Here is a 24,646-nt window from a genome sequence, read left to right as displayed (position 1 = left end):
TTCATGAAGGAACTTGTCGGATAAAATATCTGACAAGTCAATTATTTCCGAGAAGTTCAGAGAAATCAGCCAATCAGACTAAAGAATTTCTCAAAACTTGTCGGATATAATTGACTTGTCAGATATTTTATCCGACAAGTTCCTTCATGAAACGCCCCCCTGATCTCAATTTTTGTGCACACGGCCCAGAACAGGTTGGCATTTCTAATTGGTGCGATCAGCTGGCTATTAATCTATGTCTGGCGCATGCCACAACCTTGGGGATAGAAGGGAGATGTACATCGTGTCACTCACCATGTTAAAGCTCTGCACACTGAGAGTGTCGAGATCTACAGTAGATTCCCGTCGTCGACGAAAGGAAGACTAGAAAAAAGATGAAAACAATAAAAACAACTAGCAGAGAAAGAAAAAAACACACAAAATGCATGTATGGCTAGCCAAAATGTATGAAAGATGACCAAAATAAATGAAACTAGTTAGTAAAAAGCAGAGCGTAAAATACATGATGTAAAGTAAATTATTTATGCCACATCTGTCTTTTGAAGTTGAATACTTGTAACAGATTGTATTGCTTTTGGCTAGCTGATGCCTCTGAAAACTAGCCTAAACTCAGGTAAAATTAAACTCAATATCAAGGTACAAAAAAAAAATAACATTTGACAGCAGGTTGTTTTCCTGTGTTGTCTGTTTCTCCTATCCACAGGTTCATTCCCATTCCATTTGTGCAAAATTTGTATTGAAACATGCAATACATGTTTGAGGCAAGATATGCTGCAGCTGTGCCATGCCATGTTGTTTCTACATGTCATCTGCATGTGGTATAATGTACATAATATTTCATGCACTGGATAAGATCGATCATGTTATCCTCACTGTAAGCCAAACTATAAGAAGCTGTATGAAGCACAATACAGCATTCTGTCGATAGACATTTCTGTCAGTATGGCTTTCTAATCATTATTTTTCAGTGCATCCATATCACAGTCAGCAGCAGACAAGATTCATGCTGATACTATGCACATCTTTTATTAGCAACATTGTCACAAATGTACACACAAGTAGTTATATGTACATGTATCAAGGTTGTATGCATGGTTGTTTTAATGTGCACATTGTATGTACACAGGGTGACCAGATTAATGGAGAACATTCTGTATGATATAGATATAGTACATACAGGCTGACCAGATCAGTGGAGAATTTTCTACATGGTATACAATGTAGCTACAGTACATGTATGCATGTGACAGGAAATACATTATAGCTCACTCAATCTAGAATGATTTAACCCATTCCAGAAAATTCTAGGAAGTGCTGGCTGAGTGAGGCACTGCCCTTGTAACCCAATGTGATTGGTAGTTAATTTTGGCAATGATGTTATGCACATATTAGGCAGTGAGTCATCCAGGATTCCTGGAATTTGGACTTGCTAGTATGTTCAGGTATGTGGCCCCAGGTTGGAGAAAATTACAGAATGTACTAGAAAGGGGTGAATGAATATATAAGCCGGAGAAATTCTGAGGTAGGCAGAGTACCCAACACCTCTGCTCTGAGAGTTACGTCACTTCTGGCTCTGAAGCGACTTGTTATAGTCAGTCCTGTGTTACCTGCTGACCTGCTATACAAACTGTGTTTGTGGAGATAAGGCCTGGGAGACATTTTGCCTGCAGAGAATTAATTTGCCTACGTTGGAGAGAGACTCCATATTTTAGTGTCAACGGACATTATTATGGCAAAGCTGTGACGGGCTGGATTCCTTGCTGGACATTATAAAGTGAACCATCATTCAACGCATCAACTGGACGTGGTCGTCATAACATTTGGATTCTGCGAGTTTCGCCGTGAACATCTATCGTTGGATTTTTACCCCGGATCTATACCTTGGACTATCGTAACCTGCACCTCTGGATTTACGTCGAAGGTATCATTCATCAATGCATCGTGGATCATTCCTTTGTGCATCGAGCATCATAGTTGGACATTTCCAGGGATATTGCATGTAATAAGTGTAAGTGATTTCATTACTGATTTGTAACTGTTTCTATTGATCATTATTGTACTGATGTGAGAACCGATTACGAGTCTGTACCCACAATATCACTGTTAATAAACCGCCTGAACATTAGTTGATTGTTTCTTTTGTGCGATCATTCTCAGAGTGATTTTGGTCGTAACAAAATTGGGGGCTTGTGTCCGGGAAGTGAATTTAAAGCCAAAACTTAGAATTTGGAACGTTCCGGAATCCAGAATATTGGTACAGACAAAATACCAGTTGAGTTGATTGTTCAATTGTACATTGTGTGTAATACATGTGACAATGTCAATCAGTACAATGGATGTTCAGGCATTTGTTCAGAGGACAGATTTGTCCCTCAAAGATTTGCAAAGGTTACGCAAATGTGATTTGACTGCTATTGCACAGCATTTGAATGTAGATGTTCCACAAGGTGTAAGAAAGGCAGAGATTCTTGACTTGGTAGCTGGTCACATGAAGCTCAAAGAAGAAATTGACACTTCAGATCAAGCTCAAATTTCAGATCAAACACGGCTTGAGCTTGCTAAATTGCAAATGAAGGAAAGGGAAAAACAAAGAGAAATGGAAATGAAGGAAAGGGAAAGGGCTAGAGAAATAGAAAGAGAGCAAAGAGCTAAAGAAATGGAAATTAAGAAAAGAGAAATGGAAATGGAAATGCAGAAACTTGAAATGGAGCACCAAATGAAATTGCGTGAGATTGAATTGGCTCATGCACAGATTGTTGAAAATCGTGAAAGGGCTCCCCCTGAATTCGATTTGGCTAGGAACATTCGATTGGTGCCAAAGTTTGAAGAAAACAGAGTCGATGCATATTTTGTGTCATTTGAGAAGGTGGCTAACAGTTTGAACTGGCCACAGGAATTTTGGCCCTTGCTCCTTCAAAGTTTGTTTGTCGGCAAAGCTGCCGATGTGTACTCATCTCTCTCTGAAGAGCAATCACATGACTATGCTACAGTCAAGAAAGCAGTGTTGAATGCATATGAGTTGGTGCCAGAGGCTTACAGACATAAGTTCAGAAATTCCTACCGCAAACCAGGCCAGACACATGTTGAGTTTGCTCGTGAAAAAGAAATGACGTTTGATAGGTGGTACCGATCCCTGAAAGTGGATCAGGATTTTGATAACCTACGTGAGGTTGTTCTTTTGGAAGAATTCAAAAAGAGTGTTGCTTTCAGTGTGAGGTTGCATCTGGAAGATCACAAGGTGACAAGTTTGCATAAAGCAGCCTTTATGGCTGATGAGTATGAGCTAACTCACAGACATGAAAACAGACCACCTTTCAGAAATTTCTCTGGAAATAGGAGAGACAAAAATCAGTCGAGCAACCAACAGAATGCTGGTTCAGGAATGTTGTCTGCACCACAGCCTCAATCTGACAAAGGGTCCAGTACAAGTGCAAATGTCATCAGATGTTTTCATTGTCACAAGAAAGGGCACATAAAGTCGCAATGTTGGAAGTTGCAAAATGGTGCAACGAAGGAGGTGGGATTTGTCATGTCAAAAAGTGTCCTACCCGAAAACAGTGTCCCGTTCAGTGAAACACAGGCCATTGAAAGTCGATCTCCCAAATTCAAAGATAGGCTGAAGCAGGTGGATGAGAGCTATCGTAGCTTTTTGTTCGATGGTGAGGTGACCCCATGTACTTCTGGTGAGGCAGGTAAACCAGTAGTCATCCTGCGGGATACGGGGGCCTCTCAGTCGTTGATGGTGGATGGTGGTATGACTTTTCCACCAGATAGTGCAGTGAATGCAAAAGTCTTGATTCAAACTGTTGATGGCTGTTATATGTCAGTACCACTGTATAGAGTGGATTTGAAGTGTGACCTAGTTTCTGGTCCTGTCACTGTTGGAGTTGTTCCTGAGTTGCCCATGGCAGGCATTGACTTCCTGTTGGGGAATGACTTGGCTGGGGACAAGGTGGTTGCGTCTCCAGTTGTTTCGGATAAACCAGTGGTGGTTGCTGAAACTGAGCAGTTGCAGGAGGAGTTTCCTGGGATTTTCCCAGATTGTGTTGTGACTAGGTCTCAGGCTCGTAGAGCTGTTCAAGATGATGCGGATTCTGTTGATGTGGAGGAGAATTCCGGTGTTTGGTTGGCAGAAACCTTTTTCAAGGATTTGAATGATGGGGTTGCTGTATTAGGCTCCGAGGCTAACAGTGATGGGCTGTTTAGCAAGTCTTCCTTGGTTGAAGCACAGCAGGCAGACTCTGAGTTGAAAGGCTTGTCTCAGACGGCGTGTTCTGAGGCTGAGGCTGAAAAGGTCCCTGAGTGCTATTATGTCAAAGATGGCATTTTGATGAGGAAGTGGAGACCTCCCCATAGGCCAGCTGATGAGGATTGGACGGTGGTCCGTCAAGTTGTTGTCCCTCCCTGTTACCGCGGTGAGATCTTGAGGATTGCTCACGAGTTACCAGTTGGCGGCCATTTAGGCGTCAGAAAGACAAAGGATCGGATCATGAGGCATTTCTATTGGCCAGGGTTGAATGTGGATGTGGCTGAGTTCTGTAAGACTTGTCACACATGTCAGGTGGCTGGTAAACCACAGCATTCAGTGAAGCCGGCGCCATTGATTCCGATACCTGCGTTTGATGAACCATTCAGTCGGGTTTTAGTTGACTGTGTTGGACCTTTGCCTAGGACTAGGTCGGGTCATAAGTACCTCTTAACAATCATGGATATGTCTACACGGTTTCCAGAGGCTATCCCTTTGAGAAATATCACTGCCAAGACTGTGGTAGATGCTCTAGTGCAGTTTTTCACTAGGTATGGGTTGCCCAAGGAAGTGCAGTCTGACCAAGGGTCAAATTTCATGTCAGGCATATTTCAAGAGGTGATGTATCGTTTGGGTGTGAAGCAGCTGAAGTCGTCAGCTTATCATCCCCAATCCCAAGGTGCGTTGGAGCGCTACCACCAGACCCTAAAGACAATGATTAGGGCATTTTGTGAGGAGTATCCCGAGGATTGGGATAAGGGCATCCCCTTCCTGCTGTTCGCAACGAGGGACTCCCCAAATGAGTCGACGGGTTTCAGCCCATTTGAGTTGGTGTACGGTCATGAAGTTAGGGGCCCACTGAAGCTCATCAAAGAGAAATTCATGACTGAGGATGATGAGGTCCACTTACTTGACTATGTGTCAAAGTTTCGTGAAAGGCTTTCAAAGGCTTGTGAGGTAGCTAGGGAACACTTGAAAGTGTCACAAGACTCTATGAAGAGAAAGGCAGACAAAAATGCCAAAGCCCGAACCTTCAAACCAGGTGACAAAGTTCTTGTACTGCTGCCCATACAAGGTGAACCACTGAAAGCGAAGTTCAGTGGCCCATACTGTGTCAGAAAGAAACTCAATGATGTGAACTATGTGATCAGCACACCAGACAGACGCAAAGAACAGAGAATGTGTCATGTCAATATGTTGAAAGAGTGCTATGACCGAAAGTCAGTTGGTGTGACATAGGTAGTGGATAGCACAGTAGAATTCAAGGGTGAAAAGTTTTCACCGCATATCATTTACAGTGTATGTGTTTAGCATATCCATTAATGTATGCAAAATAGTTTGACATGATTGTATAAGCTTCGAGAATCCAAGCAATATCATTGTAAATGGTATCCATGAGAAGAGAACATGGAATTAATGCAGCTATTCAAAAGGCATGTGATAGTATGTGATTGTTGTTGCTTGATTTGGATTTTACCTCACATTCGTTGTAAATAACAATGAGAAATTGTGAAGGTAAAAGAAACCCTTGCTACGGCAAGGCTTTCTTTGTCCCATGGGGGATGGTGTCACAAATGTACACACAAGTAGTTATATGTACATGTATCAAGGTTGTATGCATGGTTGTTTTAATGTGCACATTGTATGTACACAGGGTGACCAGATTAATGGAGAACATTCTGTATGATATAGATATAGTACATACAGGCTGACCAGATCAGTGGAGAATTTTCTACATGGTATACAATGTAGCTACAGTACATGTATGCATGTGACAGGAAATACATTATAGCTCACTCAATCTAGAATGATTTAACCCATTCCAGAAAATTCTAGGAAGTGCTGGCTGAGTGAGGCACTGCCCTTGTAACCCAATGTGATTGGTAGTTAATTTTGGCAATGATGTTATGCACATATTAGGCAGTGAGTCATCCAGGATTCCTGGAATTTGGACTTGCTAGTATGTTCAGGTATGTGGCCCCAGGTTGGAGAAAATTACAGAATGTACTAGAAAGGGGTGAATGAATATATAAGCCGGAGAAATTCTGAGGTAGGCAGAGTACCCAACACCTCTGCTCTGAGAGTTACGTCACTTCTGGCTCTGAAGCGACTTGTTATAGTCAGTCCTGTGTTACCTGCTGACCTGCTATACAAACTGTGTTTGTGGAGATAAGGCCTGGGAGACATTTTGCCTGCAGAGAATTAATTTGCCTACGTTGGAGAGAGACTCCATATTTTAGTGTCAACGGACATTATTATGGCAAAGCTGTGACGGGCTGGATTCCTTGCTGGACATTATAAAGTGAACCATCATTCAACGCATCAACTGGACGTGGTCGTCATAACATTTGGATTCTGCGAGTTTCGCCGTGAACATCTATCGTTGGATTTTTACCCCGGATCTATACCTTGGACTATCGTAACCTGCACCTCTGGATTTACGTCGAAGGTATCATTCATCAATGCATCGTGGATCATTCCTTTGTGCATCGAGCATCATAGTTGGACATTTCCAGGGATATTGCATGTAATAAGTGTAAGTGATTTCATTACTGATTTGTAACTGTTTCTATTGATCATTATTGTACTGATGTGAGAACCGATTACGAGTCTGTACCCACAATATCACTGTTAATAAACCGCCTGAACATTAGTTGATTGTTTCTTTTGTGCGATCATTCTCAGAGTGATTTTGGTCGTAACAACATAGTGAATCACATAGCTACAGTAAACCTCGCTTAAGGCAACATCGCATAAGTCGACAACTTGCTTAAGTCGACACGATAAAAAGTCACGATTTTTGCCTTTGTTATTCCTTGAAAATTTGCTCGTCTTAGTCGACATTTATAAGTCGACAACTCGCGTAAGTCGACCTGATTTTTCAGTGACAACTGAGCTGAAATACGTGTTAATTCCCTCGTCTAAGTCGACATAATTTTTTGCTCAAAATCTTATCGCCATTCTCTGAAAAAGAATTGTTTTCCCGCTCCGATTCGCAAGCATTTCTACTCGGTAATTCGCTAGTGTACGGCGCGGTAGCGTTCGCGCCATGCGTCCATTGTCTTGTATGCCAGAATAGAAAGGGCATACACTCATTTACATTGGAGTATTACACGTAGTACCCAAGGCAGTTCACTTTTCCCCTTTTCTCCCTCTCGTTATTCTCAAAACGCACAAATTTTGTACACCTATATGTCCCAGTAGGTATTCATTATCCGAACATGAAATTGGTGTTTTTGTAAATCCGTATATTCTAACGTTAATTATTCCGAAGCGGTATTAGAAACCTGGGCCTTTTCTAGAAAATTTATTAAAATGCAACTAATAATGCAACTCAAAAAATCAAATACAGGTGTATCAAATCATACGCAACTTTTGCATTTAATCGCAAGTGCGTTGCTGAAAAGACTTGCGGTTGATAATCATATGAAACTAGAAAATAATTGTACGAACCTGAAACTCAATTGCGTTTAAACGCAACTCTAAAAATCAAATGCAAGTCCATCAAATCACACGTAATGATGTATTTAAACGCAAGAGCGTTGCAGAGAAGACTTGCAGTTTTCGTACGAAACAAGAAACTGCGTTTAAAAGCATCTCTATACATCTATACGGAAGTGCGTTATTGTTGAAAAGATTTGCATTACTTTTTTTATTTCGTAAGCAAAATCAGAAATTAAATGCAACTCTGAAAATCAAATGCAAGTCCATCAAATCACACAGAACGCTGAAAAGACTTGCGTTTGATAATCGTAGGAAACTAGAAAATTGTAGGAATCTTAAACTCAATTGCGTTTAAATGCAACTCAAAAAATCAAATGCAAGTCCATCAAATCACACTTAACGCTGAAAAGACTTGCGTTTGATAATCAAACAAAACTGGAAAATTGTAGGGAACTTTTTTTTAACTCAATTGCGTTTAAACGCAGCTCTAAAAATCAAATGCAAGTCCATCAAATCACACGTAACACTGTATTTAAACGCAAGAGCGTTGCAGAGAAGACTTGCGGTTTTTGTACGAAACTATAAGAAACTGCGTTTAGATGCATCTCTAAACATCTACGGAAGTGTGTTTTTGTTGAAAAGACTTGTATTATTTTTTATTTCGTACGCAAAGTTAAAAATTAAACGCAACTCTGAAAATCAAATGCAAGTCCATCAAATCACGGAACGCTGAAAAGACTTGCGTTTGATAATAATACGAAACTAGAAAATTGTATGAAATTGAAACTCAATTTAAACGCAACTCTAAAAATCAAATGCAAGTCCATCAAATCACAAGCAACGCTGTATTTAAAATGCAAGAGCATTGCAGAAAAGACTTGCGGTTTTGCGAAACTTGCGAAACTAGAAACTGCGTTTAAACGCATAAAATTTTACGGAAGTGCATTATTGTTAAAAAGACTCGCATTATTATTTTATTTCGTAACAGAACTTTCGCCGTGACCGAACTTAGTCTGCACTTGCAGGTGAAAGACATCGCAACATTTACACATTTCAAACAACCGAAACGCATGCTGCTTCACGAAATGTCAATGAAAAATTGATAACAAATTATTGTTAAAGTTTGCTGTGCCGAAGTTTTAAATCTCAGTCCAAGTTAAATTAGTCCGACAATGGAAAGAGGTTTGTTTTTACGAAGGTTAGTAGTCCGAAAGATGTCGTTTTCAGATGAACAAACTTTTCTTCTTCTTTTTATTTCAGACGGGCCCGCGCCGTAGAGAACGGTAATGTTGCGAATCGGAGTGCGAGAACAATTCATTTTCAGAGTATGGCAATAGAAATTTAAGCAAAACAAATATGGCGATCTAGGGAAGGAAAATCACACATATTTCAACTCAGTCGGCACTGAAAAATTATCTCAACAGAATCATGCGAAATCACACGCATATCTTCGCAGCAACGCACTTGAATTTAAATCGCAAAGTTTAATGCAATTTGGGGAATTTGCGTTTGATATTTCAAATCAAGTTCAAAACGTAAAGTGTCTTGACACGGGCCTAGGTTTCCGATCCCGCTCTCTCAAAATCTTTCTAGAGATTTTGGAATTGTGCATTGTCATTACTAACCCGCACGAGATTTATGCATGAACTAAAACATTATTGTTGCTGATGTCAGTAGGCATATTTTGGCGGCAAAAGGAGTAAGATTTGGGGAGCGATCCGCATCGTGATCCAAATCTTACTCTGTACAGGGGAAATTAGTTTTCATTTAAAAGACGACAAAATGTCGACTTACGCGTAAGTCAACGTGTTTTGCTCAGTCTCGATTATGTCGACTGTACGCAAGGTTGACTGTACTTGGTAAGTGAAGCTGTGGTAGTTGTGCATGGGACGGCTTCTTACTGCTACGTTTACACGATATTTGTAATGACTACAACAGCCATGTTTGCCCGTAACATTGTGCATGGTGGGTGGGAGGAACTACATTCTCCTTTTTCTTTTCACCTCCATATTCCAGTCTAGTTCATTCTGGTCTTTGCTCCAGTGAACATGTCCCTATCAGATGCTGTTTTCATGGTGTCTGTTCAAGCTAGACTACATATATTTCTTGTTGTGTCCCACTACAGACCGCCTGCAAATTTTGTTACAACCTACTATGTTTTTTTGCGCTTTGTTGCTTTCATCCAATTTTACTACAGCCTACTAAGTTTCTCATCAGCACCATGACTGTCGTGGCATTTTTAACATTTTTTTTGACAGTTTATAGGTGCATAGTCCTGGTAGTGTAGAGGGCGCTGTTGATGATACTGTCGATCACCGTTAGCATTGATACGAAGATTACCCAAGTTGAGCTGTCGTCAAGAGTAAAGTGCGTAGGTGTTGCTAAGTAACGTTGCCATCGTTGTCTTCTCTGCGCGTCGCGCAGTCTGTAGTAATGCCAGGGTGCGTGCATATGTGCTTGTTATTATGACATCACAAAAGAAGTTTGCTAAAGCTGTCATCCCCTCGAATCATGACCCGAACTGTGATCCGACCACTGACTACAGTGAATCGGACTTCTTCGGACTCAGGGAAGTGGGCCAAAGCGTAAGCGCTAGAGAGGAGTCGATAGCATAGGTCTCTATAGGAAACTTGCGCCGTGCGCCGGCGTACGCATTTGACTAATAAAAACACCAGGACCATGCACCTTTAAAGATCTGACATGGCATCCACTGCAATCTCGTTATTGTCACATTTGCCCATCCCGTCCCCACAGACTGTCTCATGTTCATCCCGTTTTCTCAATGGTGGCCTGAAACGAGACTGCCGTGGCAATCGGGATCATGATGCAAATGTAGTACAAACTTGTAAAAATTTAAGCTTTATTCCCATACTGTGGCTTTTCCAACATACAGTGATGCAGCAAAATAGACCAGTCTCTGTAATGTAGAAACCGGATGGATGTTTATCTTAGTACAGCCTAGCAATGATGCAAATTACATGTATTCATCTGCTCCCTGCAATCAAGTTCCAAAGGCAGGAATTAACATTACTGTTGCTATAGGTACGGCAAACCTCTAGCAAACTTTGTGGTGGTCAAGGGCAACTTTTGTAACACAAGGCAAGGATAGACTTTGAATTCATTATCAAAATGATCTATTCGGAAAGAGAGAAAGCCCTCTTTCCTTTTTAGAGGAAATATTTACCCGCAGACTGAAGCTCTTGATACTTATGTTATCACCGTCTTCCTCTGTGTTTCTTCGTTTCTGGAAGAGGAAATGAAACAACATGTGAACTTTTGTTAAGACAGTGATTGCCACTCTTACTCAGTGATTGTTGATATCTAATTTCCATTTTCTACATGTCAAACTCATGAAGCAGGCGAGGAGAGATGTGCAGATGAAGTCATATTCTACACCAGAGAAAACAATCCATTATTTAACAATTGTACATACAGGGCTTGGCACTAACACTTTTCTCTGGTGGCCCATTCTGGCCACTAAATTCTATAAATTTGACATTTTGGTGCCCCCCCCCCCCTCCCCAATAATAAAAAAAAAAAATGTAATGGCCAAGAATAAAAGGAAATGAAAAATCTGAATTTTGAATTTTAACTGCCTGATCAGGCTTCCACAAAAAGATAACCCCTTTGGCAATTTGGTGGGCCGACATCAATTTCTGGTGGCCCTTGGCCATGGCAGATGTCGAGTTTTGTCATATATATGTAATACTCATTGTGGTTGACATTTTATTTCTGGTACAGTATTCATCGCATAATCGGGCATCTGATAATCGGGAACCTCGCTTAAATGACATACGCTTCCCAGAAACATTTCCAATGCACGTTATTTTCACTGGATAATCGGGCGGGGACCTCTTATAAACGGGACAATTTTTCTTCAAGCGATCTTCGATTTTGTTGGTATTTTAAACAAAAAATCTACCAAAATACCACAACAATATTTCAAAGATTCCCTATCAGTTGTCGTTTACATCGAACTTACAAAGCAAGCTTTGGACTGGTGTGTTTTGACCTCCGTCCATCCAGTACACGTACATTTCAGCTCGCTGCCCGCCTTCGCTTTTCTGTACATTGTGTATATATGGCGAGCTAGATCGCTACATATTGACTACACATGTACAGTGCAGTGATCGCAGCAAGTAAACAATCAAGCCGTGATGACTGAATGATTGAAGGACTTTTCATTGACGTTCCCACATCAGTTCTGGGTAATCATTTCCCATGGTTGTGGATATGTATTTATACAGAACGCCCTACGTGTCCAAGAATTCTACGAATGTTTAAGAAAGTGCTAGCTTTTAATCCACATATTTTGTGTTCGAAGAGAGGTGACAGAAGAAGAAGAACCCGGTTGCGATGACTCTACATCGTTGCGAGAATGCAGGGAGAGCTAGAGGGTCGCGCTGAGGGGTAGCGTGGTTGTGTATTCATGTACATGTACAGTACGTCAGTATGCATGTGTGTGTGTGTGTGTGTGCACTACACATGTACATGTCGTATGCCGTTAGTGTATGGCGAGTGCTCATCGTGAAATCGGGCACCCCGCTTAAAGGGGCCGTGTTTGCTACTCCCAGCCTGTCCCGATTATGCGATGAATACTGTAATTGATTCAAATTGACTGCATGCATAAGATACATTTGTGTCATAGGTACTGGGATCAGAAACTGCAACTTGCCACTGCAAGAGAAGCCATCTAGGTGCAGTTCCGCTCTTTAGAGTCTTAAAAATGCAGTTTCTCATCACACTTTTAAATAAGTTCTTATACAGCTGACTAAGTAGATCACTGATGAAGACCATAAATCAAAAACACTGCTCTTTCATGTACATGACATACCACCGATGAGAAAATAAGTTGCTACATGTTTGAACAGACATACTTTTCTATTTTTTATTATTCATCCATTAACTTTCATTTGTCTTCATCATGTTTTAGACTAACTAGTTAAGATGCAAAGAGTTTATTTTTAATGTTTTTAATCAGAATTTCCTGATCTATCACTTACACTGTCTTTTTTGAGTATGACAACAAAAATGCACAGATATGACTTGTGAACTTTACAACACAATTCCAGTCGAATGGTGTACAGTATCAAAAGAGGCAAAAACTGGTCTACAAATCAATGTATTATGACTGAACTGCTATAATGACTCACATACCCTTTTTCTGAGTGTGTCAAAAAAGGAAATCTCATTTTCCTCATCCATGGAGAGCCTGTGCTTCCGCTTCTTCCGCTTCTTCTGTAAAAAACACAAAGACAAAACAAAGGAAGAAACATTGAAAAATGCAACTTCATTGGTAGGGATTATTGTATGGTCAACATGGCAGACTGTGCCTGCAATAATGCATTGAATACTATGAGAACCTTTCTACTATATCTCTTTCATAAGTTCAGGCTGAAGATACTGAAATAAATGCCAAAATCAAATGATCAAATATATCTTTCATAAGAGCTTGATCATTGCTTTCAACTTCCTGATGTGGGTAAAGTTAAAGTGCTCTACAAAATATACAATATGTATCACAATATATGGAATTTAAAATGCTTTTGTGAAAAACTCAAGGGACTCTTCGTGTGAAGGTACATATGGAACATACCAGGTACTGAGTTGAATACAAAAAATAAAAAAAGAAAAAACATGATGTCTCATTCTAAAGACTATCTGAGTATTTCAAGGGGTTTCAGTTTCTTTACTTGCAAAGCAGATACCTGAACTACTTTATATAACTAATTTATCCCCCCTCAAGAAACTTTAAACACAAAATTCATCAAGAGGAAATGCATCAGTGAAGGAAATAACATGGCTGAATTTTCCATAAAACTGTGCCATTGCTTGCCTGGAGTCAAAGATTACTTCTCTCAGCTGTATCTCCACATCCTGTGTTGCTGATTCAGGAAACAGTAGGCCTAATTTTGGGCAAGACTAGATAGATTAGCCAAAGCTGCTCTATAGATGGCGCTATATAAATCTGATTGCTGTGGATGATGTTCATCTGCTTTTTCTCAGAATCTTTACACAACAAAAAAGGAAACCCCCCCCCCCCATAATCAAAATGATGTAATTCTGTAATAAAGAGGTTTTCAGCAAAATAATTTTGAGGGGGTGTTTCTACATATATTGACTAACTTCTGTATGAAAATGAGAATGATCTGCCAAGTCATGCATACATGAGCACATATCAAACTGTCAAGGGCTAGCTGATTTTGCTTTAGCACACATTTCCAACAGACAGCTGACTGAGTATACTCTGGACTAGTCTCCAATGGGTTGCATACAAAATGGTCACTATGCAAAAGTCAAAGGAGTCTTTTTATTTTATTTTTTTTTCTTTTGGGGGGGGGGAGACTCAAGGGGGAGGGGGAGAGGGTCAAGCACAGAATTTTTACAGTAAGAGCCTAGATTATCATTCAAAACTGGTAAACATTTTATTCTATAAGAAAATATTACCCACGGATAAACTTGCAAACAAGACTATCTTGTTTGTTTCTTTTCCTCTTCAACAGAAACTTTTTTTCTAAAGTGAATGCTGCACTTTTTTTGAAGAAACATGAGGGTTGAAATCTCTCCTCGTCAGGATATCTTTCACAGAAATTACCTGATCCATGGTACCAGGCTCAGGCTTCACCACTGAAGTGACACTGCTGACATTACATCGTAGAGATCGATTTGATGATGAAGGCCCAGATGGATGCAAAGTAGCAGAGTTTGGGTGAGAAAGAGAAGAAGAAGATAGGAAAAAAAAAAAGTTAACTGATGCAAATACACGAAATCAGTAAGTAGGGTTTTGTTTGTTTGTTCATTTGTTTTGTTTTGTTTTGTTTGTTTGTTTGTTTTTGCACATAAATGAAACCACTGATATTTTTAAGACTTTATATTTAGATTTTATTACCCTAACTCAATATGAAAGAAACCGGACAATCCTGGTTTATTGATGAAGCATCTTTAAAGTCTCTTTCTTTAAGATCCTTAACAGCATATAGTAAGGGTACTCTAACCACCACCTTTTAAGTTGTAAGCAAATCAGAGTCCCTTTTGCACTTCAGTTCATGAATCATGACTAAAATATGGAAAATCCTTGCCATCAAAATGAAACAAAGTAAGCCAGATTGCATTTCAATTCCTTCATATTCCATTCTGAATGACAAATCAATGGTATCATTTCAGTGATATACTGCCATTATATGTCATATATTTGTGAATAGATGATTAGAACAAAATTAGTGCATTACATGGGCAATAAGTCACAATAAACATTTGATATTAGGCTTTAATGATTACTATTTGTCAAAGGTATTACACAATATTGTACTGTGTATGTTATTCTATTTGATAATGACCTCATATGTAAATATACTTTTGTTACTACATGTCAGACGGTTAAATTCTACAAGAAATACCATTAACCCGTTGAGGACGAGTCCCGAGTATACTCGGGCAGGTGTCTATGGGAATTGCGTGTTGTAGCAAAATCAAACCGTCCTCAACGGGTTAAGAACAATTATCGAAGGTACATGTAAGATTATCTAATGCCAGTGTAATGTATATTTACACTGCATTTGCATGAAAAAAAAAAACCCATTCATGATCAAGATGAAAATTTTAAGTTAAATAAATGCCCAGTCACCCTCATTTAATTTTCAAGAGCTCACTTGGGTCCGCATTTGTGCTACCATGTCTACCTAATCTTTTTTTTTTTTTTTTTTAATGCATTGGTTAATTAGAGTGATTGGTTGATTAATTGTAGTTAAATAATGATGCTGTTGTAAACTTCAATAGCAAAAAAAAAAAAAATCATATACACTGTACAGTACATATGATGACATACAATGTGTAAATGGTATCCCGGCGTACCAAATAAAAATCAGCCATTTTGTTGAATTATTTATTTTTTTAAAAAGGTTGTACCCTGGGTGGCAAAAAGAGGAAATTATTTTGGTGCTGGAGCTAGCGCGCGCTAGATACTGCACTGCGCTGCATTAAAGCACACGCTAGTGGTATCGCAGCTTCCATGCACGCATAGTATAACATGCAGTGGCATGGGAATGCTATGTACCCGCACACACAGTGCGTGCATTTTTCTCTGGCTGTCCTCGAGTGGACGTGACGTGGTGCTACACAACGCGGTTACCCGGGGTACTACGGTACCCCGGGGTAACGCGTGATGCATCATATATATGCATATCAAAATTACATGTTGTAGCTGTATGTACATGCATGTATATTGATGACAAAGTTTATGCTATTTTCTTTATCACTTGAGATGTCTGTCCCAAGATGTTCTTATCATGCTACTGTATGATTATGCCATAATTAATGAGTAAGCCCATCAGATATTGTTATTTTGCTGATGGTAATGATTTTTTAATCATTTATTAATTTCAACTTCAGAGAAAAATTTCGAACATTTACATGTACATTGCACAATGCCCACATCTTCCCCTCAAAGTTCTTTATCTTTTAAATTTACATGAACCTTGCCATTTTCATGTCCATACAGTGAATGAAAAGGATATTGTCCCAATACATCTCATCCAAATTTTCATTGAATTGCAATGGACATACGTTATGTGCATTTTGTGCATGTACATGATCATACTACCCATATTGCTGATAAATTATCATAAAATAAAATGTTAAAAGAAAACATTCAAAGGATACAGTAACAAACTATTCCTGAAAGGTCCACTAGATACTGTATGGAATGACATACAGATTGGTCTAAAATTCAAACATTTTTTTAGTTTTAAACAAGTTTACATACCGTAATACATTGTATTACATACGTTCAATAGTGAATTCCTAAACATTTTTATTTGAAATGAATCTAACAATTGCTCCGGCTATGTTGTCTTTTGATTTGCCTTTATTTTTTTCCCTTGAATCTCTCTTTCTGTGCTTCTCTCTCCTGAAGTAACAAATGCATGAATTATTGATATAGGCATCAGCATTTTGCAAGTTTCATTACACTTTCCTCTTCTAAATCCCCCTCCCACTTCTCATATCAAAAAGTGATGTGCTATTTCTTCATTTTCTCTGGAAGATGATAAATTGTAGGTTGAAATCTCGATGTTTCATGACATCAAACTGTTTCACATTGTACATTTGATTGTTTTTCTCTTTGTAATGTATGTTACCACTGTGCAAATCAATTGTTGTTGTTTTTTCTATGATTGATGAATACATGTAGAAATTAATAAACTTGATCTGAATTGAATTAGTACATTTTTACAAGAGGTGTTACATCATACACTGTATAATTGAGTACCTACAGTGTACATGTACATGTATTGTATGTCAAGAAGGGTCTACAACCTACACGTGTAGAGCTGTGCCATTGCTTGTACCCTCATGTTGACATTGATCAGTGCATAATGATTAAATATAAAGTTGTACATACAGTAGTGTACATGCAATTAAATAGTACAGTGGCATCATATGCTGACAATAAAGGATGGAGAGTTATTGTTTTGATCAAACATGCATAAACATTACTTATGGTTATCCATGGACAGTTGAGAATAGTGAAAGTTTGTGGCCTACAAATTGTGATGTACTGCCTATTCAAGGCAATATGTACACTGTGCATTGCATTAAGGGGTAGTCAGAAGAAAAAGTGATTACCACATACACTTGAACTAAGCAGCATCACATCTTGCTCTATAAGGAAACATTTTGAAAATATTCAGTACTCACAGCCCAACAAATGCAACTGAAAATGCAATTGCCCACATGTCTGAGAAAATGGGAGAAAAATGTAGGTTGAACAAACATGGGATGTCTCAGTGAGTGTACAATGTAGGAAAATGTACAGCTAATTTTGCCCCTGGCAAATATTCTTCAAAATTGAAAGCTCAGGCCCCTATTGATTCCATTTCGAAGAAAACAGCAGTTTCATATAGCGATTATTGGAGCAATCGATTGCCTGCCTTTGTACAATAATTAAGGCATTGATTTTGAAGAATTGATAAAAGCATGATACCAGCCTGAGCAATATAGTTTTCATGGGAAGACTTCTTTTTGTGACAGCCACCCAATTTGAAAAAAATAACAAACAGCTTGGAAAGATTTAGATTTAAGACATCTCAGATTAGAGTTTCTATACTCTATACTTTTATACTCTGTTCCTGTTGTTACGATGAACCTGTGCATAAGCTTGCAGGGGTAGGGTAGAGTTAGATTGGTAGAATATTAGGGTCCTAGCCTAGGGTGATGCGGTCTCCGGTGTCCTAGGGTGACGTGGACCCGGGTCCTTGGGCGACGCAAACCCTGGTGTCCTAGTGCTAGGGTGACGCGGATGCTGGTGTCTACGTTATTGTAGGTGGCTGTCTCAAAGAGAAGTCTTTCCATTTTCATTGAATACATTATAAAAGATGAGCTGCCTATCAGTGCGGTAGATACATTGTACTGAGTGCTGCACATGCGCGGTAAATGCCTCTCTATCCATTTTCAGATTGCATTTCTTTTTCAAAAAGGCTAGACCACATCTTTTAATACTGCTTGTAAGAGATATATTATCAAAGTTACAACTGACACTCTAAAAGAATTTACAATGTACAAATTTATAATGTACTGTAGTTAGCAGACTCTACGAATACTAGAGTTCTATTACAGCTTCACTGCAAAAAAAAAAGAAAAAAAAGGAACTAACATGCTTGCCTTTCAAAAAGAAAAAAAAAATGATGCATTTATAGTAGAAGTTTAGGATATACCAGTTGTCCACTGCTTAATTCTTGCTTTCCACATCAAGTTTTGTTACAATGAGAATGTGAGATTGCATTTAAAGTCAAATTTTATTCTTAGAATTTGATAGTATCTAGTGAGACTCAGTGCTCTGACCATCTAGTACATGTAGACCTCTATGTGCTGTGATAATAACTAATACAAGAAAGTTTGTAACCACCTACTATTCCAGACTTGTTGTACAGCCTGTACTACCCTGTAGATGTTCTAGTAAAACTTCTACTTCTTGACTTTAGTGTCTCTAAACTACCTTACCAAGTTTAATACTCACCTGGCATCTTCCGAATAGGCCATTGGTGATACATGGTTTGGAGGCAAAATAGGGCTCAGCGAGGTGTCAAAAACATGTGTTTCTCCAAGTCTTGGACTAGACTTCTGCTGGGTTTCTCTCTGCTGCTGAATGACGACTGAGCTGACTTCAACATTCTCAGGCCCACCTGCCTCAACACCAACATTACATTTGGTGTTGGAGCTGCTGCTGCTACGTTCCATCAGTCTTGGACTCGACCTTGTTCCTGCATTCACAATCGAACTGCTACTGCTGGCAACAGCGTTTATCAAACTCGACTTGGCAGCAAGTCTAGGCGACCTCCGCAGATTTTCTGGGCCATTGCCCACCTCCGATTTCTGAATTTCCTGAATCATATTCATGCTTCAAAGTTCACTTCATTCACTACACTAGCTATGCGCACCTGATGCAAATTGTGCAAAATCTTGTGTGTGTGACTGTTTAAACAGGCCGCGGCACTAACCATGTACCAGCTAGGGCAGTGCCAGTACTAGACTTGTCTAAATTACTGCTCTAACGCTGAATGGTAAAAGTTCATATTCTACTGAAGGCTGACTAGGGTTTCTAAATTCTTTTATTAGTCAACAGTCAGCACGGTCGGTGGTCAGTGCAGTGGATGAGTATCTGTTGCATCAAGTGTTCTGCTAAATACATAAAATAGTGCAGCGCTGGCTGCAACGCAACACGAGCCCTGCCTAGACAAGGTAGCATACAAATTTACAATTACCACACTCACACTTGTCACAGAACAAATTGCAGCACACACACTAGCTACAGTACAGAGTAGAAACGTTTCTACAGCACAGGGACGTGACGTCAAACCAGACCACCACACAGAGCTACAAAACCGTCTAACAAAGTTAGCCTCTATAAAGTCTAACTTGTACACTGTAGTTGTAGTGTTGACTTGTAAATAGTATAACACTACTTGTAAAGTTGTTCATTGACATGTAACGAACGTTGTGAATGGTCCAAACGTTGAACATCAGCTCCAGAGTCAAGTTTCCGGTCGAGTTCTAACGTTAATCAGTGCAGTGCCAGTGCTATAAACGTCGTTATTGTTAGAACCAGTCCATAGTTCGTGGCTGGCTGGGTCAGGATCAAATAAACTGCTGACGATCGACCGTGCTGAAATGGTTACAAACTGCTCTTGAGAGTCAGTCTCATAGATGCCGACGGTGCTCCACAAGTTGTCAAGTATTATACAGGAAAAATTGCACAAATTCGCGATGGGTCGAAGTTAGTGCTCGATGCCGCAAGTCCGAGCTCCCACATACACACATACAAATACACGGGGCACGTACGATCGCGATATGAACGTAAAACACCGACCAGCTCATTTCAAAACTACCGCCGCACTGATCGAAACATAGCGGAGAAATGAATTCGCTAGCCCACACTGCGATATTCGTCCATGCTTTGTAACATAGGATGTCGTATCTGTGGGGATGTCAGCGAATAGGCTCTTACTGTACCAAAATGTGAATGTACTTGTTGTGAAAATGTTTTGCCGTTCATGCATACAAAGAGATTTTTCTCCTCCTCTATCTTTGCGTTCATATCAGTAGGCCTATGATTAGAAATGTTCAATAAATCAAAAATATCAAATCAAATCAAGTCAAATTAAATCATGTCAAATAAGATATTGTAACATAGGATCTATTATGTGTGTGGATGCACAGATGAAAGACAGAAAGAAAGACAAAATTACTTATAATACATTGATAAGAATAATACACACCCTCAACTTATTGCTCAATCACCACTCACCACATCTGTTAGTTCTTCTGTTGTAGTTCATGTCAAACTGGTATAGGCTATTTTTCTACGAATTTTCCCCAATTTACTTTAGGTTCTTTGGCACGAAGAGTGATGAAGCTCGAGCTTGTCCATATCATATTTTCACGAGGACTGGAAATGAATAATATTGTTTCCCGACTAACTGTTTAACAGTCACGTAGATTATAGTGTACTGCTGTGAAATGGGGCATTACCACGTTTTGAACATATTTCTTTAGGTGGCTGATTATCATTGGAAAATTAATGTAGGTTAATTAGAGTATGGATCATGTTTAAAATTAATAAAAAGTGAGCAAGCGTGAAATCACTGAAAAGTGAAATGGACAGACTGCTCTGACCCCCGCCCCGCCCTCGGGAGAATCATGCATATACCTGTAATGTAGATTTTTTTTTCAATACCCCGGTAGTTTATTTATTTCCATCATCGAAAAAAAAAAAGAAAAGAAAAAGGGAACATGATCCAAAGTGGTACAAATTTTCAATTTGTCTTTCATTCATCTGATAAAGGCATTTTTTTTCAAATACAATATAAAGTATATGCACGAATGATGTCATAAAAAAGAAACAATGCACTTATTTGCCATGGCAACAAAAATAGTAAATAATCATAACGATGGAAAACAGTGTTCCACTAAAAAGCCAAGCTTGTAAGACGTTGAACGCTGGAACAAAACAACAACAGCACCAATTTGTTATACCAATAAAACATTCATATTAAATTCTTCTATATACTTTTCACTCATTGATATGTGATGCTGATACTATAAACAATACTAACTATGATTTTAGAATGCAAACATAATAAAATTATTACCTATACGAGGTAGTTTTGCGAGGCAATTGCAGTTGATATTTTGCAGGGTAAAAGTCCAGCAGTTGTTATTTTGCAGAGTGACCATCAGTTTTACAACTAAAATAAAGTGTAAAAGCGTTCAGATGTTTGAGGTTCGCCTGTTACAACTACATATGTATCTTTGAAGTTGGAGTTGAATGATATACATTGATGAACAATTTTTCAGTTATTAGACATGTTGATGATGTACAGGTAGTCAAATGTGGCTTGATCTATATCATAGTGTATAGCCGTATTCACATATTTTCTTAATTTACCTAGGGGATAGATAATAATTATGATATTAAATGGCCTTGAGGGAGATACCAGATAAATATTGCCCGCACTGAAAGAATATTGCCCTCGTCTTCGACTCGGGCAATATTCTTTCAGTTTGGGCAATATTTTCTGGTATCTCCCTCGAGGCCAGTCAATATTATATAACTATCACATTTATGGCACAGACACTGTAAGACCAGGTATGCCAGGAAAATTGACCAGAAAGGAAAATATACAATCGGCCACACAAAACATACGACGACGACGACGACGACAACGACGACAACAACAACAACAATAACAACACAAAACACAGAAATAACAGAAATGGAGAAAATGCACTCAGACGGCTACTGGGCAATGAAGAACGAGGAAAGAGGAGCAGGGAAGAGTGGAGAAGGAAAAGGAAAAGGAGAATTAAGGAGAGGGATGGAAAAGGTCTGTGGACACGCTACAAAATCTCAGGGACAAGTGAAACATAGCGGGTTTTTTCATTAAACGGAATTAACTGGTATATATGGAAAGCAAATATTTTTTAAGTTCATACTTAATAATTAACTTCACAGATTCTTTTGAATTATTATCTAAGCTATTCCAAAAATCTGGGTCCGGTGTAAACAAATGTATTTTGAGAGTGTAGAGTTCTCACTAAGGGAAGATGAAATTCTTTAGATTGTCTCATGGGATAGTTATGTTCGTGGCTGTTATACGGTGAAATAAAGAATGAAATACTTTGGGTAGGTGATTACAGTTGTAGTTAAACATAAATTGACTAAGTTGAAATAAATACAACTCTTTTATTTTCAGGATTTTGTGTTCAACAGCTTAACAGTATGTGCTCGGATATGAAGGTTAAAAACAATTCTTTCTTTTTTTTTTTTTTTTGCAAAAGAATAAGTTTGTCTAACAATGTCGAATAAATATGTATTCCCCCAAGCAAGAATTCCGTAATTCAAATACGGCAATACCAAACTTGAATAAAGCGTCATCAAAGCAGAAGAAGGAAGATAATATTTCAATCTATTCATTATGCCTATGTTACGTGCAATTACATTACAAATATTGTTTCATATGACACTTCCATGATAACTTATTATCAACACAAACACCTAAAAATTTAATAGACGAAGCCTCTTCTAGGGGAGTAGTGTCAAATATAACATTACCTTTATAATATGTGGTAATAATGTGGTACATTGTATATGGGCGGATTAGAACATTCCAAGGTATAGAAAAAAAAGTGATGTTACGTATTAGACACAAAATTATTATATTTGATTTAAATTTGAATATACAGTATTTAGTGATGAAAAACCATTAATCAGTTTAATACTGATCGATTCTTTGTTTCATGTATATAGAGTTGTCGTATTCTTCATAGACAATATCCACGGCGTAAGCACAATATAAAAAAGATAAGTGAAACAAAATGGGGATTGGAGAGGATGCTACATTGAGCAATGGGTCATGGTGAAGTTCGGGACTTTGGTTTTAAGAACAAATGATTTTATATTATTTCGAATGGGTATGTTTATTCATTTATGTATTAGGCCCCTACCTTGACCCCCCCCCCCCCTCCCCGTATTAATGTATCGGGGGAAAATAATATTGGAAAGAAAATCTTATTTTGTTTTATTGATTTGATAAAAAAAAAAGAAAAAACACCAGAGATCACCCATCCATATAAGGTGATTTTCGATACAGTATTACTTATCAAATTGTTGTCATAATATCTAAATACTGAGGAGCCCGACCTTGATCACAATATATTTGATTTGATTTGATTTGATTTGATTTGATTTATTTCTGCATTCAATCAGATACAAATTGAATACAAATTACAAAGACAAAGAATAGCAAGTGCAGTGAAATAAATCGATAACAGTACAGAAATAGTGATAGATACACATAAGTGATTGCATTGAGCAGTATACATACACAAAAACATAGAATAAAATATACAGTATTTTTCAGTAAATGACAGAGATAATTGAATGCAGGAGACCACAGTCGTAAGCGATTAAGCTTGAAATGGATGGGGGCCTCGTAAAGGACTATCCAACGACACAACTCTCTTGGAGGAAAGTGATCAGGTGGGTGCAGTGCAGTTGCAGGTGTGAGTGCAAGATGCAGTTGAAGGAAGAAAATAGAGATTGAAAAAAAAAATAGCAGTCATTTGCCATAAATATTTGTTATCTTAATAAGTGAGGAGAATATGATTGCATCAAATACCGTTTTAGTGAAGCTTTCATGAATAGATACTTTAGCAAGACTTTATATTGTCCGGGAGATTATTTCAAGTGTCTGGACCCAAATGTCTGATAGATTTATGTGTCACTAATAATTTTGGATTCAAAAGATGGAAATATCTACATATACGAGTAGGGTACGAATGGACAGAAGTGTTAAACCTAAACATGATATTAAACGATGATGGAAGTTGATCATGAATATAATCAAATTATTTAAACATATTTTTTGCTACTTGAGTAATATTCAAATCAAAAACCTTTTTATCCTCGTTTCGGAATCTATACCTTGCCATCTTCACCCCATATCATCATTTCTTTTTTTTTTTTTTTTTTTTTTACTGTATTAGTCGGTATAGATCAGCATATTATAACACAATTATTTTGTTCAAATAGTTTATAAGCACTTACTCAAAGGACAAGTTCACCTTCATTAACATAACGATTGAGAGAATGCAGCAATATTAGTAGAACACATCAGTGAAAGCTTGAGGAAAATTGGACAATCGATGCAAAAAGTTATGAATTTTTACGACTTTTGTGTTGGAACCGCTGGATGAGGAGACTACTAAGGCTCGTGATGTCATATGAGTACAACAGTATAAAGAAAATGTAAAGAAAATTCAACATATTTTCACTTTTTTCGCATAATAAAAGAGCACTTGACTTGCTTCTTTCTAAAGGCAATGGGAACAATTTCATATTACCCATAACATATGTCAGTAACGAGTCAAAGGAATGTGTACTTTTTTCAAAAGATGAAATTT

The 24,646-nt window shown here is 38.4% G+C and overlaps 1 protein-coding gene across 1 annotated transcript in view; it reads right to left on the bottom strand.

Moving 5' to 3' along the window:
* The window catches only part of LOC140243997 (rho guanine nucleotide exchange factor 3-like), a 123,348-nt gene extending 104,267 nt beyond the window's left edge, over positions 1-19,081 (bottom strand). The window contains exons 1-5 of the mRNA XM_072323655.1: positions 18,702-19,081; positions 14,286-14,328; positions 12,848-12,928; positions 10,875-10,934; positions 295-363 (exon numbers count right to left, since the gene is read on the bottom strand). Of these exons, the coding sequence (XP_072179756.1) occupies positions 295-363; positions 10,875-10,934; positions 12,848-12,928; positions 14,286-14,328; positions 18,702-19,081 (633 nt within the window). The remainder of the gene's footprint in view (positions 1-294; positions 364-10,874; positions 10,935-12,847; positions 12,929-14,285; positions 14,329-18,701) is intronic.
* Positions 19,082-24,646: the final 5,565 nt, after the last annotated feature.

Source organism: Diadema setosum, chromosome 2, assembly GCF_964275005.1.
Source record: "Diadema setosum chromosome 2, eeDiaSeto1, whole genome shotgun sequence".
Taxonomy (NCBI): domain Eukaryota; kingdom Metazoa; phylum Echinodermata; class Echinoidea; order Diadematoida; family Diadematidae; genus Diadema; species Diadema setosum.
This window is presented reverse-complemented; position numbering and strand designations above follow the sequence as displayed.